The sequence below is a fragment of the Pan paniscus genome, chromosome 20 (assembly GCF_029289425.2).
Source record: "Pan paniscus chromosome 20, NHGRI_mPanPan1-v2.0_pri, whole genome shotgun sequence".
NCBI classification, from domain to species: Eukaryota; Metazoa; Chordata; class Mammalia; order Primates; family Hominidae; genus Pan; species Pan paniscus.
Window position 1 is genome coordinate 49,928,747 of NC_073269.2, and position 21,321 is coordinate 49,950,067.

A 21,321-nucleotide genomic window follows, 5' to 3' on the forward strand; every position below is an offset into this window, starting at 1 on the left:
CCGAAATCGCGCCACTGTACTCCAGCCTGGGTGACAGAGCAAGACTCCATCTCAAAAAAAAAAAAAAAAAGATTCTCTCTCACATATTTGGTTCCTACTAAATGCCTCTTGGCTCCTCCATGTTTTAATCTTCACAGCAGTTCCATGGGGAGGCAGTCCCATTTCACAGGTGAGGTAAACTCTTCAGAGGTGAAGCCACTTACCCAAGATCACACCGCCAGTGGATGGTAGAACCAGGATTTGGACCCTGATCTGTCTGAGTTCAAAGCTGTTGCTCTTTGCCTCAGATCTGGGCAGGGGACTGTTGCTGAGGACTGCCCAACCTACAGAGTTGGGAGGGCACTTACAGGAGGAGGCCTCTGAGACAGGTTCAGACAAGGCAACAGTCTTCCACTGGACGGTCTGCCAGTTAGGAGTGTAGATATGTTTAGAGAGAAATGGCAACTTCTGGCTTTAACATTTATTACAAAGATAAGAGCAGAGGCTGGTGAGTTACACTTCTTCCTCCCCACCAGGTGCTCTCTGCAGCTCTGGCAAAATGGTGTCCTCTTTGTTGTCCCACCAGGGGGCGCCACCTCCTGCCCCGCCCCAGCCTCATACCCAGTTCTTCAGCTCGGCCAGCGGTAACTGAAGCCTCCCAGAATCCTGGATCCGGGCCCCTAGTACCCTCTTTCCCAGGGACCCAGGAGTCCGGCCTCCAGTCGCCTCCACTTGTAACTGATAGCTGGAGGTCGTCCATAGCAGCATAGTGAGAGTGTTTTTGATGAGGGTATGCAGAGTGGGGGTGACCATGTTTCCACCTGGGGCCTCAGGTGGGCCAAGGCCTCCCCACTTTAGCCAGCGTCCCCTCCAGCAGCCATCAGCAAGCCAACCCACTCCAAGCCAGGGCCCCCTTTGGTCCTTGCACTTGAGGTGCTTTGTTCAGGGCTGGGTCAGGAGTGGCAGAGATGATGTCCACCACCTCAGTACTGGGGAAAGTAGCCTGGTTCCTCCTCGTGGGTCCTGGAGAGACAGAGAGACTGATGGAGAGGCAGGCCAGGAAGAGGGAGAGTGAGAGTGGGACACACCGAGGTGCAGACAGAAACCGGTGGGCAGAAGTGGGAGACAGGGGGTAGGTGTTTCCGGGCCCCGAGGCCAGGGGGCAGGAGGGCATTTAGACAGAGACATTGGATGGACAGCCAGACAATGTGCCCAGGACAGGCAGAGAGAGAGAGAGAGAGAGACCAAGCAAAGAGGGAGAAGGCCATCAAGGGTCAGTGAAGGGGAGAGGGTACACCATCTTCCTTCACTGCCAGTCCAGCCCCGAACTGAGTCCTTTCCTCCAGACAGTGCCAGAGCTGATGAGAAAAGGCGGCCTTGTCTCCCAGCCATCCCCCGCCCCCTTAGCCACACAGGGTGCTGGCCACAGGAACCCTTCCTCCAGGATGCCTTCCTGCCCAAGTCCCAGCCCCCTCACCAGCTACGTGGACTGCTGGCTGGGTTCTGGAAGCTGCCTCGGCCCCAGGGCAGTGCTAAGCAGCTCAGTCAGGGCATCCAGCTTCCCCGCCAGCGTGTCCATCTGTTTCTCCAGGGCCCGGTGTGAGCTGCTCAGATTCTGCTGCAGGTCATACAGGATCATGTGCATCTGGGTGGGAGGAGAGGATCAGAGGTGTCGGGGCTGGGGTCAACCCCCACCTACTCCATAGCGTAAGGCAATGGAACCAATATTGACCACATCCTTATGGTCCTCTGAGGATTACCCTCAATAATAACTGTTACCATGTATTGACCACCTACCACTTCCCAGCTACCTGCCCAGGTGTTTCCCTATATGGTTTAAAATCCTCCTAAAAGCCACAGGGAGTGGGAATCCTGTTCCCGTCTTACAGCTGAGGAAACAGGCATGGAACAGTTAAATGACATGCCCAAAGCAGCTCCTGAAATAAGACCTAGAACATAGCAGGTGCTCATTAAATATTTCTAGCATGGATGATGCCTGACTTCCAAATCCACATAGTCTTTTACTGCATTCTCTGGCTAGGATTCACTAGTTGATCCCTGAGGGTTTGTGGATTTTCTATGGAAATTCTTGAATTCTGTGTTTTTGGCTTGATAACCTTCAGAAATTACCGCCTGCCAATTCCTGCAGATCTGGGCCACTGCCTCATCACTGAGACCTGCCATGCGGTTTTGGGGCCTGCATCTGTGACCGTGCTTACCATGGCACTGCTGCCAGGGGCCACTGTTTGAACTGTCGTGGGCTAACGAGAAAAAGCAAAGGCCACCGGATAAGCAGAAGATGCTGTGAGCCAGGCCAAGGGGGTGTTGTGACATCATTGTCCCTAAGCACTGGCGAAATCAAATGGTCTCAGCAGAAGAAGGGGGCGGGTAGCTGAGTCACGCCTTGGCCAGGCAAACTTGCATGGAAGTCCCTGTGGCCCTGAGTACCCCTCCACAAGAGCAGCAGAGATTGAGTTTTACGGAAACAATGTCAACTGTGTCCTTGTCAGTGTTGTTCATTTTAATTGTATTGGTTTTGCCGTCTATGGGCTTGGTTTGTAAATTTGCTTTGGTTTTATTGTATGAGTTGTAGTTGGAAGGAATTTTATATCCGTCTACATGTAAGTAACTTAACAATAAAGATAATTTGAAACCAAACACTGGGGTTCTTTGTGCAATTTTTTTTTTCAGTTTGTAAGGGATCTGTGCCTTTCATGAATGTAAGAAACTCTGTGTTGCATCATTCATTCCTTCTTTCCTTCATTCAACCACAGACCTTTACTGACAGGCTGTGTGTGCCAGGCCCCTGCCAAGGTTCCCTGTTCTAGGGCCAGATTTCCCTCCCTGTGGCCCCAACCTCCCCCTTCTTCAAGACCTCCTCCCACGGGATCCTAGTACCTTGGAGATGTCCACCATGGAGTTCACTTGTTCCCGGAGCTTCCGGTGTTTCAGCCGCACCTGGCGGAACCTGTGGAAGAAGTGGGGAGTCAGTTTTACAAGCCTGGTCCCTGAATGTAGCTGTAGCTCAGGGGAGGAATGAAGGGAGGAGAGGCACATGAAGAAACAAAACAAAGAAAAAAAGTTGTCGAAGAGCTGAAAGAGTGGGAGGGGATGCACCCTGCCTCCCCACGAGCCCCCATCCCCAGTAGAAACCCAGGTACCCAGGTCCGCAGACACGCCGAGATATGCAGAGACAAACCAGCACAGACACATAGAGTCATGCACGGTCAGATCCAGGTGAGACCTGGATGTTGAGTGAGACCACACCTGGGTGTCCTGACCTGGACAGGCATGGACACGCACACACACAGCCGTGCAGAGAGGTGACTTGGACATGGGTGCACATGGACACGTGTGCATACAAAGCGGCCCTCACGCGTTGATGGCGGCCAGCAGCTTGCGCTGATGCCTGCGGGCAGCATGAGACTCCTTCCTGCGAGTATGTTTGTAGAACATCCAGGCTTCTTGTAGCACTCGGGCAGCGGACTCCTTCATCTGGGGGTGGGTGGCACAGTGTCCGTGGAGATAGACCCTTACGGTTCTGGGAAGGCAGGGCTAGGGCTGGGACTCTTGAGTCCTAGGGGAAGCGGGGGCGCCTGGACTCCTGCTTCTTGGAAGAGGGGTTTCCCATGGGTGCCATATGCCCATCTCACCTCTTTGGTATACTGGATATCCATCATGAAGTTGTGCACGTGCTTCTCTGCCTTGTTAAACTCCAGCTTCCGGGCCACCACGGCCACCAGCAGGGCTGTGCAGCAGACACCCTGTGGGCACAGCAGGCACTGTGGCATGAGGCTGTGCCACCGACTCCCTCCTTGAACCCGCCCAACAGCCACAGAAGGTAGGCACGACCATCCCCAGTTAACAGACAAGCAAAGAGGCTCAGATAGGAGAGCCAAGGTCCCAGCTCAGAGTGGTGGAGCTAGAATCATAAATCGCATATGTCTGAGCCCAAATTTGATGCATAGTATTCACACCCGCAGGATGGCCTCTTGAATGAAGGATAGGATTGGAGGAGTGAGAGGAAGGCTGGGTTCTGAGCCAGGGGCAGGCCTCTGGGTCCTCAGTGCTCATGTGGTCAGCCATTGCATTGTGGAGGGCGACCATCCTTCTCCCACTCCCACAACCTCTTCCTAGCTCCAGCCCTGTCTTCTCTCTCCTGGACCGTCTCCAGCCTCCCACTCATCCTCCCCTAACCCCCTTGGTCCCCTCTAATCTCCTAGGCTTCCACTGGCCTGAACGTCTCAGCCTGGCTCCCAAGGCCTTCCAAGGTCTATGCCTCCCACCTGGACAACTCAGCCCTGGCTCCATGCTGCCTGCCCTCCCTGAGCACCTTCCTCCGAACACTCATTCTCCTCCCTTCCTTCTCCCAATGCTCCTGGCCCTTCAAGGCCTTGGCAATTCCTAGCTGCTTGTGGCATCTGCTCACCTGTCCCCAAGTTAGAAGGAATCTTCCTAGGAAGCATCCCCAACCCTATAGTTTCAGCTCTTGATCACTCAGAACAACTTCCAGTCACAAACGCTGGCTCCAGGGGACTGCCTGGGTTCCAAGCCCAGCTCTGAGCAAGTTATTTAATCTCTCAGTATTTCAGTGTCTCATCTGTGAAATGGCCTCACAGGGTTACTAGGTGGATTTCATGAATTACCCCTGGCAAGTGTGTAGGGCAGAGACTGGCACAGAGTATGTGCTCCGGAAAAGTAAGCTTTTATGGCCCAACCATGCCATGGAGCCTTTCTTCCAGGAGCAGGCTGTGAGCTCAAGTGCACATCACCCTATCTCTCTAGGTTTCTGTTTCTCCTTTTGTCAAATGAGGGAGGAGGTCCTGAGCGGTGCTGCAGGTCCCTAACTGAGTCTCTGCCCCTCTTCCCTTGCTCCAAAGACTCACCACTGGGGGAGTGGAGGTCACCACATCCTTCACCTGTGCACCTAGGGATTGGGGGATGAATATGTCCTTCCTAGGCCCACATCTGGGCTAGGTGCTGGTGGCTTAGGTCCCCCAGGGTGAGGGGAACCCGATCTTGTAGGGATGTGAAGGCCAAGGCATTAGGTGCTAGTCTCTAGAGGGGGCCAGGGCTCGGTGGGAGGACCTCAGTGACTGGGTCTATGGAGGGAAGGAGGTGGATGTCAGGGTTCAGGAAGAGGCTGACTCAGGCTGCAGAGCCTCTGCCTCATCCTTGAGGGCAACAGGAGCTGGTGTGGGGTGGCTGGATGCCTGGCCACCCCTAGACCTGTTTACTGAGCACCTCCTGTGGGCTGGGCACTGTTGGAAGCACTTTACGTAGTTGGACCCATTTAATCATCTCAGCAAGCCCATGAGGAGCATCAGCATCCCCATTTTATAGATGAGGAAAGTGAGGCCCCGAGAGATCACGTGGCTCGCCTGAGCTCCCCAGCCAGGAAGTGGCAGCCGCAGGATTCGGACCCAGGTAGCCTGGCCCCACAGGTATGCACTTGATAACTGGACTCTACACCCTTGGTGGAGGCTGGGAGACAATTTCCGAGTTCTGGAAGAAAATGGGGCTGCGAAGTCAGGAGCCTGGGTCCCTTAGGAGGATAAGGGCTGGGGCCCTAGGTTCTAGAGAGAGCAAGGACTTAGGGGCTGGATTCCTAGGTCTGATTTTTTATTTTATTTTTTAAGAGACAGGGTCTCACTCTGCCACCCAGGCTGGAGTGCAGTGGTATGATCATAGCTCACTGTAACCTCAAACTCTTGGGCTCAAGTGATCCTCCCACCTTGGCCTCCCAAAATATTGGGATTACAGGTGAGTATCTTGTTCTTGAAGAGAGAATGGGGCTGTGGGGGCCCCAGACACTCAAGTTTCTCAGGAGCTATCCCTGAGAGCCTGTGTTGAACCCATTTAATCATGGCTTCCTGGGGCCAGAGGATGACCAGTTTGGGATAGGGATCATGTCCCCAAGGCAGCTGTACTCACCATGACTCCAGTGCACAGGCAGACGATCTTGCCCCACATGGTGCCCGGCACCACGTCACCATAGCCAATGGTCAGGAATGTGATGGGGATCAGCCAAAGTGTGTCTGAAAGGTGCCCAGTGGCATTAACAGCCTGCCTATGGGGAAGGGTAGGTTAGTTCTAAAACCCCACCATGGAGGTTTCCATGATATTCACTCCCCTTCCCTCTATACCCTCCCGTCCCCTTCCCTCTGGTTCCCCCCCTTCCCCTCCCAGTATACACCCATAGTCCTAAGAATCACCTGGACAAAAAGCCATTAAGTTCTGAGCTTTGGAAAGCCTGCATGGCCTCCTCTCTGCTGTGTGACCTGGGCAAGTTGCTTAGCCACTCTGGGATTTGAGACTGGGTCTGGCCAATCCCAATGCCGGTATGGTCTCAGCTAGGCTACCCAGGCTGCTGTAGCATTCAGAGCGTGTGGTTGAGGGTGGAGAGTCGAGAGGGGGCCAAAACCCAGTCAGACCCTGACTGGTGGCTACATCCACCCAGAGGAAGGGGTATATTTTTCTAATTTCCACAAAGATGCTGTGTGGTCCAGAAGTGGCCCTATCAGGACCAAAAAGGACTCTAAAAAGGCTTGGTGGGACTCGGCCTTCCTTTCCCCTCACTTCACAGAGGAGATATTTAAGTCCAGCCATGGAAGGGGTTGAAACATTGAGATTTGTCTAACTTTGTCCACAGGCCCCTTGCCGCAAGATCAGCAGGGAAAGCTTCATTCATGAGGGCCCCTGACACCCCAGACCCACCGGGTTAGAGTTTCTAGGAGCGAAGATGGAATCTGCACTGTTCACAAACCCCACCCCCTCATTCCGAAGTACATTCTAGTTTCAGGACTTCTGCCTTGGAATTTGGAACTTTGACTTCCTCCCCATTCTCCCATCATTCAATTGAGAAACATGGTGGGGGGATCATTCATTAATCCTGATTCTGACCAATTTCCCAATTGTGAAAACTAAGATCCTGGAAGGTGAAGGAGTTTAAAATCATGACAGAGGGCGGGCATGGTAATCCCAGCACTTTGGGAGGCTTAGGCAGGAGGATCACTTGAAATCAAGTGTTCAAAACCAGCCTGGGCAACATGGTAACGTGGTCTCTACTAAAAATACAAAAACTAGTCAGGCATGGTGGTGCACATCCGTAATCCCAGCCACTCGGGAGGCTGAGGCATGAGAATTGCTTGAAGCCGGGAGGCAGAGGTTGCAGGGAGCAGAGATTGTGCCACTGCACCCTAGCCTGGATAATTGAGACTCCAGATCAAAAAAAGAGAACTGCCAGGGAGACTACAGATGGTGGAACGTGACATGCATTTTTCAGATGAGGAAACTGAGGCTCAGAGAGGAGAGATCTAAAGCCAGATCTTCTCATTCTCATCCTGCCCTGAAGGATCTTTGCCACATACACTAGACCAGAGGTTCTCAACCTTGGTTGGGCCATAGAATCACCTGGAGGGCTTGCTAAAGCAGATTGCTGGCCCTACCCTCCAGGATTCAGTAGGTCTGGAAGGGACCTGAGAGTTTTCATTTGCAAGTTCCCAGGTGATGCTGCTGGTCTTGAAATCACACTTTGAGGACCACTGGCTGAGATCACTCCCAACCTCTTTTTTCTCTGTAAGGGATAGAAATTGAGGCGCGGCATCGGGTTACACAGTATCTAGCTGGCAACCAGGATCTAGTTCCAATTCCCTGCTTGGAATTATTTTCCAGAGCAGTTCCAAATCATCCCCTTCCTAGGATCACAAAAAGCACCTACCTACAGTGCATTCCGTGCTAATTGGGAAAATATGTCTCCTTCCTCCAAGGCAGAGGCAACCCTTTAGGCAGGTCCCAGAGATAGGTTCGGAGACCGAACAGATGGCCTGTAAACCTGAGGCAGAGGTCAGGCAGCCGGAAGGGAAGGGCTTTCTAGGGTCTGTGTGTGCGTTTGGGGAGACTGAAGGCTGCAGGTGGAGGATTGGCTGGGGGCTTGTCTGTTGGTTCCTCTCACCCCAGTTGATGGGAGTGTGGGCAAATTTCAGCCAGCAAGAGGAGAAGGGGTCAAAGTGTGAACTTTCTCCACTGCTTGGTCCTAGGGGGCCTCAACCTGCACCGCGGCACAGGACGGCCGCCGTGGCTGTCCGGGGTTCCCCCCTGCGCATTTATGCCTCCAGCACCCTCACCTCTCGGCCACGGACAGCACCCAGGCGGTGGTCAGCCAGAGGCCAAGCGTGAGGCCGAGCAGCAGGCGGCCAGGGTGCGTGTTCATGTAAAGCTTGGCCACGAACCAGTGGCGGAAGCGGACTTGATTGAGAGCGCCGATGCTGCGGTAGGAAGCGTTGAGCAGGACGCCGCTGCGCAGGAGCACGGCGCGGGGCACCAGGTAGAGACGCAGCAGCATGGCCAGGGACAGCAGCGCTTCCCCTTGGCCCAGGAATCCCGGCCAGGGCTGCGGGGAGGTCAGCGGCTCCCCTAAATCCTGCACGCACGGCGGGCCCCGCACGGGCGCCGGGTGCAGCCCACACACCACCAGCTCCAGCACGATCTGCGCCGCCTGCCGCCCAGTCAGCGCCACGCGCCAGTCCCGCAGCCCGTTGTCGGTCATGAACAGCTGCCGGGAAGGGGCCAAGAAGGGAGAGGTCAGGAGCAGGTCAGGCGGCGGCCCGCGCCTGCCTGCGCCCTGAGATAAGTGGGGTGTGCCGCCTGGCCAGGAGGGAGGGAGATAGTGCAGGGCGGGAGACGGATAGGGAGGGAGCGGGACAGGACTTAAGGAAGACATCTTTCCACTTTTTCCTCCTTCCCCACCCCCCACCCCACTAGTTTCAGCCCACTTCCAGCCTTTGAACACTGACTGAGCGCCGACTGTGTGCCTGACATTGTTCTATGTGCTAAGGATACACAGTGAACCCAACAGACCCCCTTGCCTCCCTAGAGCTTGCATTCCACATGCCTGGAGCTCGCTCCTACTCCCCTTTCGGTTGACACGCGTAATAACTGTAATAATAATATCAGCAATAACAAAGCCATGGGCTGGGCGCGATGGCTTACGCCTGTAATCCCAGCACTTTGGGAGGCTGCGGTGGGTGGATCACTTGAGGTCAAGAGTTCGAGACAAGCCTGGCCAACATGGTGAAACTCCATCTCTACTGAAAAATACAAAAATAAGCCGGGCATGGTGGCGCACACCTATAGTCCCAGCTTCTGGGGAGTCTGAGGTAGGAGAATCACTTGAACCCGGGAGGCAGAGGTTGCAGTGAGCCGAGGTCACGCCACTGCACTCTAGCCTGGGTGACAGAGCGAGACTCCATCTCAAAATAAACAAAACAATAACAAAATCAGCATGTACTGGGCACCGTGGATACACCAGGCACTGCTCTATCCCGTTTACATGTTGTGACTTAGTAAATGCTCACAACCCAGTGAGATTGATATTATTATTGCCCCCATTTTATAGATGTGGAAACTGAGGCCCAGGTCCCTTCCATGGGCAATGGCGCACTGGGCTACAGGCTACTTAGCTACTCTATGATAAGATGATAATGTGCACTGTTTACTGAGCACCTCTTATGTGCCAGGCACTGCTCAGAGAATTGCCACACATGGCCGATAATCCCCATTTTACATGCAAAGTTATGATAGGAGAGAGGGAAGAGGGGAAAGGGAATGGAGCAACAGGATCTGGGGCAATGGGGCAATAGGGGATGGGATGTGTCTGGGTGAGACCCAAGGTGGGGTATGGATGGGGAGAGCTCCTGGGTCTGGGGCAAGAGGGAGGTTATTGGCACAGAGATAAGGTGATTAGGAGTGGGCACCCCTGGGACCGGACCAGGTGCAGTGGCTCAAGCCTATAATCCTAGCACTTTGGGAGGACAAGGTGGGCAGATTGCTTGAGCTCAGTAGTTGGAAACCAGCCTGGACAACATAGTGAAATCCCGTTTCTACTAAAATACAAAAAAATTAGCTGAGCGTGGTGGCATCTGCCTGTAGTCACAGCTACTTGGGAGGCTGAGGCATGAGAATTGTTTGAACCCAGGAGGTGGAGGTTGCAGTGAGCAGAGATGGTGCCACTCCACTCTAGCCTGGGCAACAGAGCAAGACCTTGTCTCAAAAAAAAAAAAAAAAAAAAGGAGTGGGCACCCCTAGGACCTTAGGTTGCTTGAGGACTGGATTGGGGATGCAACGTTGGAGCACAGAGATCTGGGAAGCTGAGTGCCTGGGAGCAGAGTGGACAGAGGCCTGGGGGCGGAAGCAGGGCTGCAAGGGCACTCTGAGCATCCGTGAGTGTGCAAGGGGGGACTGGGGACTACAGGGGAAGAGCGGAGCTGGTTAGGGAGGCTCTGCCTGTCTGCTCATGGTTCATCCCATCTGGGTGGGTGAGGGTGTGGACGCAGCATCTAGGGCAGAAGAACTTCATTACTCAGATCAGGAGGAGGAGGAGGGTGGAAAGTGTGAGCTGACAGGGCGCTGAGGGGGTTGGAGGGAGCAAGGCTTAGGGGCGGGGCCTGCCCTACCTGGACCTCTTTGGCATGAAAGGCCACGATGAGGCAGAGGAGTAAGAAGGTGGAAATGCTGATCATGCATTTAACCAGGAACAGGTAGAGCGCCCACTGTCAGGGGGGACAGAAAAAGGGGTGTGAGATCCCAGGTCTCCCTCCACCTGGCCCTCCACCTTTCCTTCAAAACCACCTTTTTTTTTTTTTGATTCCCAATTTTCCTAGCCTCCTTCCCCTGCAAATCAGTCCCTCTTGATGTGTCGGTTCTGGAGAAGTCTCAAAACCATCATCTGGGCCCAGTGCGGTGGCTCACACCTGTAATCCCAATACTCTGGGAGGCTGAGGCAGGTGGGTCACTGAAGGTCGGGAGTTTGAGACCCCCTGGCCAACATGGTGAAACCCAGTCTCTACTAAAAGAACAAAAATTAGCTGGGTGTGTAATCCCAGCTACTTGGGAGGCTGAGGAACCAGAATCTCGAACCCAGGAGGTGGAAGTTGCAGTGAGCTGAGAGATCGCGCCACTGCACTCCAGCCTGGGCAACAGAGCGAGTCTCCGTCTCGAAACAAGCAAGCAAGCAAACAAACAAACAAAAAAACACCATCCTCTGGTCCCCAGGAATGCTCTCTTTCTCCCCAACAGGACAACCCTGTCCAGTTGCTGGTGTCTACCCTCTTCCTCAGCTCTTCTCCCAAGACCCATACCCATGAAGGGGGACCTTGAAACTCACATTCCTTCTTATTCCTGTCCCATTTCACATCAAAAATAGTTCTTCAGGTGTGTGTGTGTGTGTGTGTGTGTGTGTGTGTGGTGTCTAGAAAAAGACATCTAGCCTCTAGAGAGTGCCCCCTCCCCTTCCCTTCCTACCCACCTGGTGTTGCCCTAGAAACCAACTTCAATCAACCCCAACCCCAGATCTGGAAGAACGTAGAAACTACCATTCAATCCTCAAAGACTGAGTCACACCCTTCTCTGCTCTCATCCGGAGGGCTGACTCCCTGAGACCCAGCCTCAGCTCTGAGACAGCCCCCTCGGTTCTGCCCCCCTGCGGCTCCCCACCCCCACCCCTCTCTTCTGGCTCTAAGCCCAGGGCAGATCTGGCCGGAAGCACAGGGCCTCCAGAAACCACGGAGAAGTTGTTCCTTTTTTTTTTTTTTTTCCTCTCTTTGTGTGGCACAACCTTGGAGGAATCTAGAATTCTGGAGAGAGGGATTTAGAGGGGACTGGGACTGTTGGATTTCCTAAGAGGGGTTGGTCCCTGCCTGGCGGGTATTTGCAGGGGGAGGGGACCACCTGGGCGTCCTTACAAAGCATTGCACCTGTTTCTCCTAAGAGGGCTGCCAGCTCCCCTGGCTGGGCCAGCATCCCGCCTCTGAGCAGGGGAAGAGGGCCAGTTTCCTGCCCCAGGGGCCTGCTCCCCAACCCCCTATCAGAACAATAGTGCTGTTGTCACCAGCCCTCCCCCACCTTCTATAGCTCCCTGGTTCCCTGCCTCTTTCTTCAGTCTGTCTTAACTGCCCACACCACTAGACAACAAGCTCCCTCCTCACACTGCAATTTGCTTCTCTGGTGGTCCTCTCTACTTTTCCATTTCCTCTTCCCCCAAATCCCGGACCTGTCTGCACTTGGGCCTGTACTCTGTTCTCTGAATTTCCCTGTCTCTAGGGATGGTTGTTGCTGTCTTTCTATGTGTTTTGAGGGTCTTTGTTTCTATTGTCTCTTTTTTTCTTGAGACGGAGTCTTGCTCTGTCACCCAGGCTGGAGTGCAGTGGCGCGATCTTGGCTCATTGCAAGCTCTGCCTCCCGGGTTCACACCATTCTCATGCCTCAGCCTCCCGAGTAGCTGGGACTACAGGCACACGCCGCCATGCCTGGCTAATTTTTTGTGTTTTTAGTAGAGATGGGGTTTCACCATGTTAGCCAGGATGGTCTCGATCTCCCGACCTTGTGATCCGCCCACCTCGGCCTCCCAAAGTGCTGGGATTACAGGCGTGAGCCACCGCGCCCGGCCCTCTATTGTCTTTTCTAACGCCGTGTGTGTATCTCTCACTGGTGGATTTCTCAGTAGCTTGATAGCCCTATTTGTCTTTCTCTTTAGCCGTACCTCTCTATCTTTCTGCATTTTTGTCTCCATCTCTCTTTTTCTCTCCATGTATCTCTGTGTCTCTGTCTCTCTCTGTACCTCTCCCCATCCCTCCTCCTCCACCCCACCTGGTGCTTTTGGATATCTCTATCCAGTTCCCTTGGACTCCCTAGGGTTTTGCACCTGTCTCTCTGCCAGCCCCTCCCCCTGGGGAGCAGGTGTCTGGGTCCTTTGCAGAAATGAGCTCATTAGATTGAGATGGAGGTGGTGAGGGGCGGTGGATGTTATTAAGAGAGTCCTCAAAAGGGGACTGAGGAGCTGTGGCTCAGGCCTGTAATCCCAGCACTTTGAGGCAGGAGGATTGCCTGAGTCCAGGAGTTCAAGACCAGCCTAGGCAACAAAGCAAGGTCCCATCTCTACATAAAATAAAAAGGGTGGAGGGTGACCCTTAGGGTCATGTATTTTAACCCTCACCCCAATTTACAGATGGGGAAACTGAGGTTCAGAGGGTTGTAACAGCTTCCCCAAGGTCCCACTGATAGAGGCAGTGGCCTGGCCATGGTGGAGGGAAGGAAGAAATGAGGGGTGAGAAAGCAGAGAGGGGAAGTGGGGTAGGATGGACCCCGTCTCTTCCCATCTGCCAGGGTCACTGTGTTCCCACCTCGGCTTCTGGGTGCGGTGCTTTGGCGTGGGAGCGGCGGGCAGGCCCCGGCCATGCTTCCTGTTGGCATGGACTTCGGCAGCCCCACCCCCTCAGTGCCCGCCGCCGGCCAGAGGAAGCTGCTTGCCTGACCCTCCATGTGGCTCCTGGTCACTTCAGAGCTGCCCACCACCCCCTCCAGATCCAAGTCGGAACATCAGACCCTCAGGAATCTACCCAATCTTCAAATCAGTGTCCGCATCTGGCCCTACCAGCCCAGTTCCACAACCCTTCCGCCAGAGAGGTCTCCAGCCCCTCCTTTGCTGTTGAGCAAGTCTGTTCTCCCCTCAAGCCACTTATTCCAACCCTTGTCCTTGATCTGCCCCATCACTGGCCTGACCAGGGCTGGAATGTGACAGGAGCCTGCTGAGACCTGCCCTGACCCCACTTTCCCCTTTTTTCACTACTCACCACTCATCTTCGGAGTCAGCCCCTTTTCCCCAAAGACAATCAAAACCCCCTTCTCCTTAAGACTCAGGAATCCAGGACCCAGCCCCCTCCTCTCCTGGTACCTAGGAGTCCAGGCCACTGTAAGCCCACCTCTTCACTATTTCCCTGACTAATCAGCATGCAGATTTGGGGAGAAATTGAGCTTGTTAACAGGGCAGACTGGGTTGGGGTTGGTGGGGGGAGGCAGGTCGGGGGAGAGGTTTGTTTCCCATTTCCCATCCCCACCCCCAAGGCAGTTTTTTCTGTCCTTTGCATCTAAGGCACTGGGCAAACATTAGAGGTTAGATAAGGACCAAAGAGCTGCCGCCTACTGGAAGAACTTTGTCTTTCCTCCACTCTCCCTTCACCAAACCTGGGGCTACCTCTCCCCTTATTGGCTCTTGGGGGGTTTGAGTGTCTGATCAGCCACCCTCTGGCCTCCAGGGGTCCTGGACCTCTGGCCGTCTAATGGCAACATCTTCAAAGACTGAAACACTGAAATAAATATTCCCTTCCTTTTGCAGAGAAGGACCCCAGCAACTGTCTCCTGGGAGCACCCAGGAGTCCCAGCCAAAGCCCCTCCTCCCTCAGACCCAAGAGTCTAGGCCCCCAACCTCTCCTCCCTCAGATCCAGGAGTCCTGACCCCCAGCCCCTCCTCCCTCAGACCCAGGAGTCCAGACCCCAGCCCCTCCTCCCTTAGACCCAGGAGTCCTGACCCCCAGCCCCTCCTCCCTCAGACCCAGGAGTCCTGACCCCCAGCCCCTCCTCCTTCAGACCCAAGAGTCCAGGCCCTCAGTCTCTCCTCCCTCAGACCCACGAGTCCAAGCCCCCAGGCCATCCTCCCTCAGACCCAGGAGTCCAGACCCCAGCCCCTCCTCCCTCAGACCCAGGAGTCCAAGTCCCCAGTCCCTCCTCCCTCAGACCCAGGAGTCCTGACCCCAGCCCCTCCTCCCTCAGACCCAGGAGTTCTAACCTCCAGCCCCTCCTCCCTCAGACCCAGGAGTCCAAGTCCCCAGTCCCTCCTCCCTCAGACCCAGGAGTCCTGACCCTCAGCCCCTCCTCCCTCAGACCCAGGAGTCCTGACCCCCAGCCCCTCCTCCCTCAGACCCAAGAGTCCTGACCCCCAGCCCCTCCTCCCTCAGACCTAGCAGTCCCAGCTCCCAGCCACCATGCCCCACTCACCGAGCACCCCCCGAACCACAGCATCTCTGCATGCAGCACCATGAGTCCAATGCCAGTTCCCGCCAGCACCAGCGCCCAGCCGGCCAGAGACTTCTCCTGCTCCAGCAAGCGCTTTCGGCGTCTCAAGGCCCCCAGGCCAAGCACCAGATCCCCGCCCATGGCCCCCGGGGTCTTGGGGCTCAGCCAGCTTCCTGCCCAGGGTCCCCCACCTCGCAGCACGCACAGGGCAGCCACTGTGGCTTGCAGGTCGTCAGCCTGCTCTGCTGGCTCTGGGACTTTTGCTCTGAGGCACAGCAGAGCCCTGTGCCCTCTGGGGAGTGGTGACGGCCAGGCAGGGCGGGGAGGGGCAGGGGAGGCCCCAGGGTAGGGGGAGGCTCCCCAGCTCCCCCTTTTGAGAATAAGGAGGGGCTAGGGTGTGTCTTGGGGCAGAGCAAGAAAGAGACGTCCATCCACGTGGATAAAGACACACACAGACACACGATGGGCTTTGTCACACACAAAGGTCTGTACCTTGTGACACACACCTCTACTCACCACACCCAGACACCGAAGGACACTCCACAGCCCAAGACGGAGACTAACACACCAGGGCACACAACACAACCTACACAGAGTGACTCACAACTCCCAGCAAGCTCTGAAACCCACAGCCACACCCAGACACCACACACATGGTGTGACACACACCAGCACTTAGCAAGCAGGCAGTATCCCGTGGCACACACAGCCACCCAAACACCGTCCACACACAGGCACAAATATTACACTCAAAGTTGTCACAACTTTCTCTGACACAAAGAGCCACACCCAAACACCACAAATAGGACGATGCACACCTGTGGCCACACAAACACAACATACACCAGGTGTTACACAAACACACAATATACATTAAAGTAGTGACGCCCTGATGCCACACACCACACACCTACACAAACACTGTGCAGTCCCAGTTTCCTAAACACTACACACCCTTGGAACGAAACCCAATACGTGTAGACACACAACATTTAGGGACATACCTATAGTAGCCCCCAATCACCCAGACCTAGAGAATTGCACATATATTGTGGCGCCTGTTGACTCGAACACAAGTGCTCGCAGTGATGATTCAAAACACACACTGATTCAGCATGCTCTGATGTGTGATGCGATTCAAATACATGGTCAGAGGACAAGCTGAGTGGATGCATGCAGAGACCTATAAGGTACAGCGACACACGGAGAAACCCAAGAAGCACATGCCTGAAGCAAGATGATTCTGGTATATTCTGGCCACACAGGACAATGCCCAGGATGATGCCCTGGGGGAAGGGGACGGGGTTGGACCTTCATAGACCCCAGTGCCCAAATGCAACATACGGCTGGGTGCAGTGGCTCATGCCCGTAATCCCAGCAGTTTGGGAGGTTGAGGTGGGAGGATTGCTGGAGCCCAGGGGTTTGAGACCAGCCTGGGCAACATAGCAAGATCCTATCTCTAAAACAAGCAAAAACAAAAAAACAAACGCAACATACACCATCACCTCTGAGCCATGAGCCACACCCAAACATGACATACAATACCTCCACACAAGCCAACACGTTATATTCCGACATGCGTGGCCACACACACAACATACACAGAGTAATACACCAGCACACAGTAACACAAAACACATAGACACAACGTTTCCCAACACACCCAACCTTCCACAAACGACCACGTCCCATAAAACACCAGATGTCACCACTCACTGATACCACTGACACTGAGGTCTACCGCCACCCACAAAACACCAGCATCGGGGGAGGGGGTGTATCCTCCGACACAACATAACACACAGCTACACAAACACAAGACACTTGGGGTGGTTGGCACTCAGGGTGGGTGCTGGGGGCTGAGAAGGAAGAGGCCCCCAACAGGGACATGGACCCTGACGTGAGATACAGCAAATGCCAGTGTGGAATGTGCACGGTGACTCTCAGAGCAACACATGACATAGGACATCACCATGTGTCGCAGCACGAGCCAATCATGGATCTATACACCATACACTCCGACACAGATCAAACCCTCCTGTGGAGACACACAGGCATGCACTGACCTGGTGACGCACATCACCTCCCAGCATCGTGCACTGACCTGGTGACACTGCCCTTGGCCTCATGCACACCCCTCTGCAAGGAACCTGCAGACACAACCCTCCCCCTCCTTGTGTCCTAGGTCGTGTGGGACCCTGGACCCGCCAGCCCCAGGGAAGCGAGACACGCACAGACATGTCTGACTGCACACTGAGGCAGCCCACACGAACACACCCAGAGACACCAAACTATACACACGGACACGCCCAGTGGCAAAAACACAACCCTCGCGGGGGCTCCGCCCCTCGGCACACACATGATTACCCACTCGGCGAGACTTGGCGGGAGAGGGCTGGAGACACACCCGGGCGCGCCCAGACACCACACATGCGTCCACTTGGGGAAAGTGCAGCCGCTGGGCACTCCCGAGCCTGCAGCCTGGGTACCCCTGCCCACTGGCCGCCCGGCTCGCTGCATCTCTCTCCTCCCTCTCCGGCTTTTTCTCTGGTTCTTTGGGCCTTGCTTCCTGTCTCAGTCTCTCCTGATCTGGAAACCTCTGCGTTTGTCTTTTTTTTTTTTTTTTTTTTTTTTTGAGATAGAGTCTTGCTCTGTCTCCCATGGCTGGAGTGCAGTGGCACGATCTCGGCTCACTGCAACCTCCACCTCCCAGGTTCAAGCAATTCTCCTACCTCAACCTCCCGAGTAGCTGATATTACAGGTGTGCACCACCACACCCAGCTAATTTTCATATTTTTAGTAGAGTCGAGGTTTCACCATGTTGGCCAGGCTGGTCATGAACTTCTGACCTCAGGTGATCCATCTGCCTCGGCCTCCCAAAGTGTTGGGATTACAGGCGTAAGCCACCGCGCCTGGCCAGGTTTGTCTTTATCTCTGTCTCTGTTCTTCTCTCCTGGTACCTTTGTCTCTCTCTGTCTCTCTTCACTCTGTCTCTCTGTCTCTGACTCTCAGCCTCTCTGTGTCTCTCTCATCTCTCTGTCCCTTTCTCCATCTTCATGTCCCTCTCTGCTCCTCTGTTTCCTTCTTTCCCCGTCACTGTCTCTCTGTCATGTCTCTCTCTGTGTTCATCGTTGCCTGTGTCTCTGTCATCGTGTCTCACTCTGTCTCCATCTCTCTGTCTCTAGGGCCCTCTGTTTTTGTCTGTCTCTTGCTGAATCGGTGTTTCTCTCTGTCTCTGTTTCACTCTCTCCCTGCCTCCTGGTCTCCTCTTGGGTCTCTCTCTCTCTCTCCGGGCCTCTCTACGCTTGTCTCTGCCTCAGTTTCTCTCTGCTGTTCATTGGCACATCTACGGACAGCCTGGTTCCTTCCGGTTCTACCCCAGTCCCACTCAGGGGTTGAGGGCCAGTGATCCAGAGACTGTGGCCACCCGAGGGTCAGAAGCCACTAAATAGAGAGTGCTCCAGCTGCGGCCATGCCATGGCATCTGTGCCCCAGTTCAGGCACTTGTGAAAAACGGAGACAGAGACTGACACAGAGGGAGAGAGAGATAATCAGAGAGACCTCGAGGCATTCAGCCAGGGATGGTGGGGGCATGTATTAAAAAAATCAAAGAGACCCACAGGTGCAGAGAAACCGGAAAACAGAATCAAGACACGGAAGTTAGAGCACAGAGAAATTTTGTCTCCAAATAGGCCATGACTGAAAGAGAAAAACAGCAAAGGCTGGGCATGGACATGCCTGGGTGGCAGTGATGGGGTTACAGTGGGAAGGGCACCTGCCTTCAAACTGCAGTCCTGGGATGCAGGGGTCAGTCCTAGGAAACTGCTTCGCTCCTCAGCCAGCTGCCTCCAGCCCAGGGAGGGGCCAAGGGGGGAGGGAGAGGTGACTCAGGGCCTCAGGGCTTCTTGTGACTCACCCTTGGTCTCAATCCTAGAATGGGGAGTGGAGGGAGAGAGGGGTTTGTGTAAAAGAGAAGGAGAGGGAATAGTAGAGGACCTCAAAATGCCTAAGAGGAAGGGTCCAGGAGGAAGAAGCTGGGGGTCTGGACTCCTGGTTCTGAGGGAGGAGGGGGTCTGAGGGAGGAGGGGCTGGGGTCTGGACTCCTGGGTCTGAGGAAGGAGGGGCTGGGGTCTGGACTGCTGGTCTGAGAGAGGAGGGGCTGGATCTGGACTCCTGGGTCTGAGGGAGGAGGGGCTGAGGCCTGGACTCCTGGGTCTGAAGGAGGAGGATCTGGGGTCTGGACTCCTGAGTCTGAGGGAGGAGGGGCTGGGGCCTGGACTGCTGGTCTGAGGGAGGAGGTGCTGGGGTCTGGACCCCTGGGTCTGAGGGAGGAGGGGCTGGGTCTCATACACTGGAAGAACTGATTCCAGAGTCTCCAGGATTTTTGCTTGGCCTTGTCCCAGCTGCACCACCTCTGTCGCAGCCCCATCTCCGGGCCTGGAAAGAACCCAGGTGCCTCAGGGCCCAGCAGGAAGGGGCCAGGGACAGAGTTGTTTAACTGGGCAGGCTGGTGAAGGAGAGTGAAGAGGGTGTCTCAGGCGGAAAGGTCATTCATCGCCCAAGGCTTGTGCAGGGAAAGGCAGGGCTGAGCCCCGAGGAAGAGATCCTGAAAGTCAGAGGTCAGTGGCGGCAAATCCTCCACCGCCAACGCTGGGACCTTGGAGCCTGGAAGCTCCAGGGCTTATAAATACTGTCACCTAGTGTTCACTTAGGGAACTGCAGACACTCTCCCTGTCCAGCCTGGTTTCTTGCCAACATAGAGCAAACACCTACTGAGTGCCAGGCACTGCTCAAGGAGTTGGCGATATGTAATGAACAAAAACGGACAAAATTCTTGCTCTTGTGGAGTTTCCAGGCTAAAGGAGGGAGACCTCGTGGTTCCATCAATCTCAGTCTCTTCTTTGCTTTCAGTCTTCATTTTTCTCTCTGTATATCATTGTCCTTTTTTCTTTCTTTCTCTTTTCTTTCTTCTTTCTCTCTCTCTTTCTTTCTTTTTTCTTTTCTTTCTTTCTTTCTTCTCTCTCTCTTTCTTTTTAATTAAAAAACATTTTTTTGGCCATAAAAACAGTTCCCACTATGTTGCCAGGCTGGTCGCGAACTCCTGGTCTCAAGCCATCCTCCTGCCTCGTCCTCCTGAGGTGCTGGAATTACAAGTGTGAGCCACTGCGCCTTGTCTTGCTTCTCTGTTTCTATCTCCTGGTCTTAGTCTCCAAGTGCATGCTTTTCTCCTTTCTCCTTTTTTCTTCATTTCTGCTTTTATTTTCTTCTTTGTATCTCTGTGTTCCCCACCAGTTAAAAATATATGTATATTATGTTATTACACAGAGACATACACCCACACTCTATATATAGTATATACAGATATGTAGTATAGTATATGGCATAATATACAGATGTATAGTGTATACAGATGTATATTATATACAGGTATCTATATCTCACAATATGGAAGTCTAGAGACCTCGGTTTAAGCCTCGATGTGACCATTGACTTTATTCATTCATTCATTCAAGACAGAGTCTCGCTCTGTCACCCAGGATGGAGTGCAGTGGCGTGATCTTGGCTCACTGCAACCTCCACCTCCTGGATGCAAGTGATTCTCCTGCCTCAGCCTCCCAAGTAGCTGGTACTACAGGCATGCACCACCACACCAGGCTAATTTTGGTATTTTTAGTAGAGACGGGGTTTCACCATGCTAGCCAGGCTGATCTTGAACTCCTGACCTCAGATGATCCACCTGCCTCAGCCTCCCAAAGGGCTGGGATTACAGGGATGAGACACCACCCCCAGCCTAACTTTATTTTTATATGGAATATGTTATACGTACAGCCTGGTTTAGAGACAAACCTGAGTTCAAACCTAGTTGCCATCCATGGTTGTGTGCTCTGTGAAACTTGTAAAAGAGGGATTATGTTTCCTATGTGACAGGGCTGCTTGAGGCTTAGGTGAGAGAGAATGTCTGGAGCCCTAACAGCAGGCCTGGTCTATGTTAAAGTCTTGTGATACATTGTCTCCGAAGTTGCCTGCCAGTGACTCCTCCCTTCCCTGCCCTGGCAGGTGGCTTCTCCCACGAAAAGGAACAACAGTATGTTCCTTCTCCTTCAGTCTATCTGGCTCATGACTTGCTTTGACTAATAGAATGTGGCAAATATGACACTGGACCAGTTCCAGGTCCAGATGTTAAGGAAACTAGAAGCTTCTGCTTTTGTACCCTTAGAACTAGAAGACCACCATGCTGTAAGGAAGCCCAAGCTAGTCACATGGAGAGGCCATGCAGGGAGAATGAAGCTATCTTGGCTAAAGCCCCAATCCTGCCCTAACATAATGCAACCATGTGAATGACTTCAGGAGAGACCAGCAGAAATGCCCAGTCAACCCTCAATCATGAGATTGTTTATTTTAAGACACTAACTTTTGGAGCGAGTTGTTACACAATAAAAAGTAGATTATTATACCCTTATGCTCATATCTGCATGTTTGAAGTTTTCCATAATA

The 21,321-nt window shown here is 53.9% G+C and overlaps 1 protein-coding gene across 1 annotated transcript; it reads right to left on the minus strand.

Annotated features, from left to right (window-relative positions):
* Positions 1-445: 445 nt before the first annotated feature.
* Positions 446-17,212, minus strand: KCNN4 (potassium calcium-activated channel subfamily N member 4). Its single transcript, XM_003817576.6, has 9 exons — positions 14,809-17,212; positions 10,434-10,529; positions 8,106-8,533; positions 5,914-6,049; positions 3,633-3,743; positions 3,356-3,474; positions 2,878-2,947; positions 1,457-1,624; positions 446-1,002 (listed from the first exon to the last, which is right to left on the minus strand). Exons 1-8 carry the CDS (start codon positions 14,965-14,967, stop codon positions 1,460-1,462), a joined length of 1,284 nt encoding a protein of 427 aa, XP_003817624.1. The 5' UTR covers positions 14,968-17,212; the 3' UTR covers positions 446-1,002; positions 1,457-1,459.
* Between the last annotated feature and the right edge of the window lie 4,109 nt (positions 17,213-21,321).

Excerpts from the sequence above, each read along its gene's own strand:
- KCNN4 (XM_003817576.6), bottom strand. The coding sequence starts at position 14,967 with ATGGGCGGGGATCTGGTGCTTGGCCTGGGGGCCTTGAGACGCCGAAAG. Across the intron at positions 8,534-10,433 it reads TTCATGCCAAAGAGGTCCAG|CTGTTCATGACCGACAACGG; the intron begins GTAGGGCAGGCC and ends CCTTCCCGGCAG. Across the intron at positions 6,050-8,105 it reads GTGCTGTCCGTGGCCGAGAG|GCAGGCTGTTAATGCCACTG; the intron begins GTGAGGGTGCTG and ends CCTTCCCCATAG.